The 3790-nt window shown below is 29.0% G+C and overlaps 2 protein-coding genes across 2 annotated transcripts in view; one reads left to right on the top strand and one right to left on the bottom strand.

Annotated features, from left to right (window-relative positions):
• Window positions 1–474: 474 nt before the first annotated feature.
• On the bottom strand, window positions 475–1974 carry LOC108574451 (protein catecholamines up). The gene is made up of 3 exons (XM_017937053.1): window positions 856–1974; window positions 708–783; window positions 475–650 (listed from the first exon to the last, which is right to left on the bottom strand). The coding sequence occupies exons 1-3, from the start codon at window positions 1828–1830 to the stop codon at window positions 475–477; spliced, it is 1227 nt and encodes a 408-aa protein (XP_017792542.1). The 5' UTR covers window positions 1831–1974.
• A 397-nt stretch (window positions 1975–2371) lies between these two features.
• Window positions 2372–3790, top strand: part of LOC108574369 (kinesin-like protein KIF14) — a 12141-nt gene continuing 10722 nt past the window's right edge. The window contains exons 1-3 of the mRNA XM_017936952.1: window positions 2372–2478; window positions 2565–3116; window positions 3189–3735. Coding sequence (XP_017792441.1) covers window positions 2372–2478; window positions 2565–3116; window positions 3189–3735 — 1206 coding nt within the window. The remainder of the gene's footprint in view (window positions 2479–2564; window positions 3117–3188; window positions 3736–3790) is intronic.

Here is a 3790-nt window from a genome sequence, read left to right as displayed (position 1 = left end):
TCTTCATATTTAATATTGACATTTGAGAAAAATATATGGAATGTATGTATAATTTCTTATCAGACTAGTTCATAATTTCCTGCCACTGTATTTTGTGTAATAAATTATGTTGGTGTTTTAATACGTTTTAATAACGCAATTTTTTAAATTACTTTACATTCTCTTTATGAGTTAAAATTGTCGGTATTTTATTTTTATTTATGACATGAATGATACCTAAAGCAGTACCAATTTCTTTTTTATGTTTATTCTATTTTTTTTCTTTGTTATACTAACAATGACAATAATCATATATTGTTTTCACTGGTATTTATGCTAAACAACATATTGAAATAGTCACTATGTACTATTCATCAAACAATGTTATTACAGTGTTGTAAAAATATAAATTCTAATTTTGTATTCTTATTGTAGCAATCAAAATAATTCTAATTATGTAATCACAATGTGTCAACAAAAAAGTATGATGTAAAACTATTCATACTCTGCTATAAATACCATCATACATACACCTAAAAGAAGCATAATAATTTCCTTCACAGACTGACCAAAATTAGTATCAGTTAAAAGTTCTGGTATTACAGAAACTGTTGCTATATAAACAAATCCTCCAGCTGTAAATGGAAGAATCCACATTGTTGCAAAATCACCTAAAAAATTGAATTAAATTGTAGATTAAGTATTTGAAATTTGATTATAATTCTCACCCATGCCTTCTGCAAGTAATGATACAAAAGTCCCAAATAAAGCAGCGCTAGCAGTACTCAGTTGAAGCATTATAGCCTGGAATTGAAGTAATATTTCACAATCTTTCATTAAAATTTTATTTTACCAATTGCATTTTCTAAATCTTACTTTTTTCTTACTATAGCCACTTTGTATTAAAATAGCAAAGTCTCCTATTTCATGAGGTACTTCATGCAATAAAATTGTAAAAGTTGTAATGTAGCCAATATTTTTACCAACTAAATAACTAGCTCCAATAGCAAGACCATCTGTGAAATTATGTAAAAAATCTGCAACTAAATTTAAGTAACCAGCAATTTTAAGTTCATTCTGAGAATTTTCTTTTTCTTCTTTCTCTTTAGAAGTTACATCAGATTTATCAGAACTTTTCTGTAGTTTGTTACTATTCTTATTTTCTTCTGACAAGTTTTCTGTGGTAGTATGTACATGCGAATGACTGTGATCAGTTTTTATAATTCTCACTGCTTTTTCAACAATTAAAAATGTAACAATACCTAATAATACACATAAACCAACAGACATATTATGTCCATGATTTGATTCATTGTCGTGACTATGAGAATGTACTTCTTTAGACGAATCATGTACATCAGGAACTAAAGCATGTGGAATTAAATGCAAAAATGCATCTCCTAATAAACCACCGGATGCAAAACTTAATAACATCTTTAGCAGTGGTTCACATTCTTTAGTATTATCTAAAGGTACAAAGAATAAAATAAAAATAGGCGCTGCTGATATGATTAAAGTAGATGCAATAGCTCTAACAACCACTTCATTATAAGTTTTGTCAGACAAAACTGGTTTATGCTGGTGATCATGGTCATCATTTTCATGTTTATATTTATGTATCATATCATGATGATGGATAGAATGTTGTTTTTGCAAATATACTTCATTAGCTTCTTCAGAATACTTAAAACTTGGTGCCTCACCGTTGTCATGAGTTTGACAAAGAGCCGGCAAGTTTAAAAATATAAGTAACAAAAATGTTGCAAGAGCAATTTGTAAAACCCATCTGTTCTTATGGCTCCTTTGTTGGTTATCCTCTGTCATCGTGATCATTTTTACAACTCTGCACATACCTAAAGCACAACTTTCTGCCGTGTTGTTAATGTAATCTTAACATCCATGCATAGAGATGTAAGAATTTCGATATTGTAGTTATGATATTACAAGATAAAACTGTAGCCACGTCAAATGATTGACACGATAAAGATAACTTTAGTATTTTGAAAATAACACATTAATGTTGGTAGAATTGATTTGCTAATGTTGGCTACCCTGAAATATTATAAATTTAAAATTCAAAAAATAGTTACGATAGTAATTATAATACTGAGTTTGGATTGGAAAATTAACGCATTAGTTGATTTTAAAACAAATTTTTTGTTAATAGATAAAAACGTGATGTTAATATAGATGTTAATAATATATATTCAACTTTTAATGCATGTTATGAAAAATTCGTTACATTTTGAAGAATCGAAATTGTGATTGGTGGACGTACTTTCAAGTAACAGCGTGAACTGTCAAGAGCGGGATTTGATAAGGTTAGAAGGAAACAAAATTTCCATCGCACAAATGTCTTTCGTTTAAAAAAATCTTAATATATTTCACAAACATGACACACAATATCCAAAAATCTCTGAGGCATGGATTTTGCGATGCCATTTTTTCAAGTTCGCCTATTAATTTTGATAAAGAGAATACAGATTCTCTCAATAAAAAGTGAGTTCCTTTCCTTTATATTCTTAATAACACGAAGAATTTATTATATGTTATTATTATATATTATATTTTATGCTATTTTTTAGGGAAGAAACGTGTTCTGATGTGTTGGACACACCTCACAAAGGAATTCAAAGTCAAAATGAAAATAGATATTCAAAACGTGAAAAACGCAAAATATTATTTAATAATGATATAGTTGAAAAGTCAAAACTAACAAATACGCCTTTTACTGAAAATTTAACTCGTCCAAAGTCTGTAAATATATATCAAAGAAAACAAGTTTTATTTCCTGAGAATACAGTACCTGATACAAAATGTAAAACTTCTACAAACATATCTACAACTTTATTGAATGATAAGACTCCAACTATGCAGTTTTGTACTCCCAAACAGTATAAAATGCGTACTGCTATAAGCAATACAAAGATAAATATTTTACGTCCAAATAGAACACCTATAAAACGTTACTTTAGTGACAATGTATTAGCACAAGCTACTCCTGATTGCTTCAGTGTGGTACAAGTAGAAACACCATGTAGTAAATCAAATGAAATGGGTATAGAAGACCAGACAGTATATGAAGAAGAAAACAGTAATTTGACTGTGGGAATACGTGTTAGACCTTTAAATGCAAAGTAAGTTTTCATATTGAGAAATCTCTGTATTTATATTATATTTTAATGTTTCTGTATTTGCTATTACTTTAGAGAAGTAGCTGATTCAAAAGTTACACCAATTGTGGAAGTAAATGGTCAAAATATTGTTATTACTTGTGAATCTGCTCAGCATAGTTTCATGTATGATCACTGCTTTATGTCACATGTGGATGCATCAAAACCTGGTCATGCTAGTCAAGAAATTGTGTTTCAAAATATGGTTTTACCATTGGTACAGAATGCTTTTGAGGGGTATAATGTGTGCTTGCTTGCTTATGGACAAACAGGCTCTGGTAAAAGTTATAGTATGATGGGTCAAGAGTCAGCACAAATGAATACACTATTAATTGATGAGGCAAGTGGTATTATTCCAAGATTCTGTCAAGAAATATTTACAAGAGTATCTGCTAATATGGATACTAATACCACAGTAGAAATTAGTTATTTTGAAATTTATAATGAAAAAATACATGATCTTTTAACAAATGTTAATAATGGCATAAAAAGAGCTCCTCTTAAAGTAAGGGAACATCCTATTGTTGGTCCATATATTGTTGATTTAAGCCAGCATTGTGTACTAAATTATAAAGATCTGCAGGTATGTTTATAATAGCAGTTGTAATTGTTTATTATAATATTAATTCTTTATTTTA

Source organism: Habropoda laboriosa, unplaced genomic scaffold (assembly GCF_001263275.1).
Source record: "Habropoda laboriosa isolate 0110345459 unplaced genomic scaffold, ASM126327v1 scaffold46, whole genome shotgun sequence".
Classification (NCBI taxonomy): Eukaryota; Metazoa; Arthropoda; class Insecta; order Hymenoptera; family Apidae; genus Habropoda; species Habropoda laboriosa.
Note: the sequence above shows the minus strand (reverse complement) of the source record. Positions and strands in the feature narration are given on the sequence as shown.

What these genes read in the sequence shown, in the direction of transcription:
- LOC108574451 (XM_017937053.1), bottom strand. Translation starts at nt 1,830, where the DNA reads ATGTGCAGAGTTGTAAAAATGATCACGATGACAGAGGATAACCAACAA. An exon ending in GTGGCTATAGTAAGAAAAAA is followed by an intron (nt 784 to 855) that starts GTAAGATTTAGA and finishes CTTCAATTCCAG; the next exon opens with GCTATAATGCTTCAACTGAG. An exon ending in ATTACTTGCAGAAGGCATGG is followed by an intron (nt 651 to 707) that starts GTGAGAATTATA and finishes TCAATTTTTTAG; the next exon opens with GTGATTTTGCAACAATGTGG.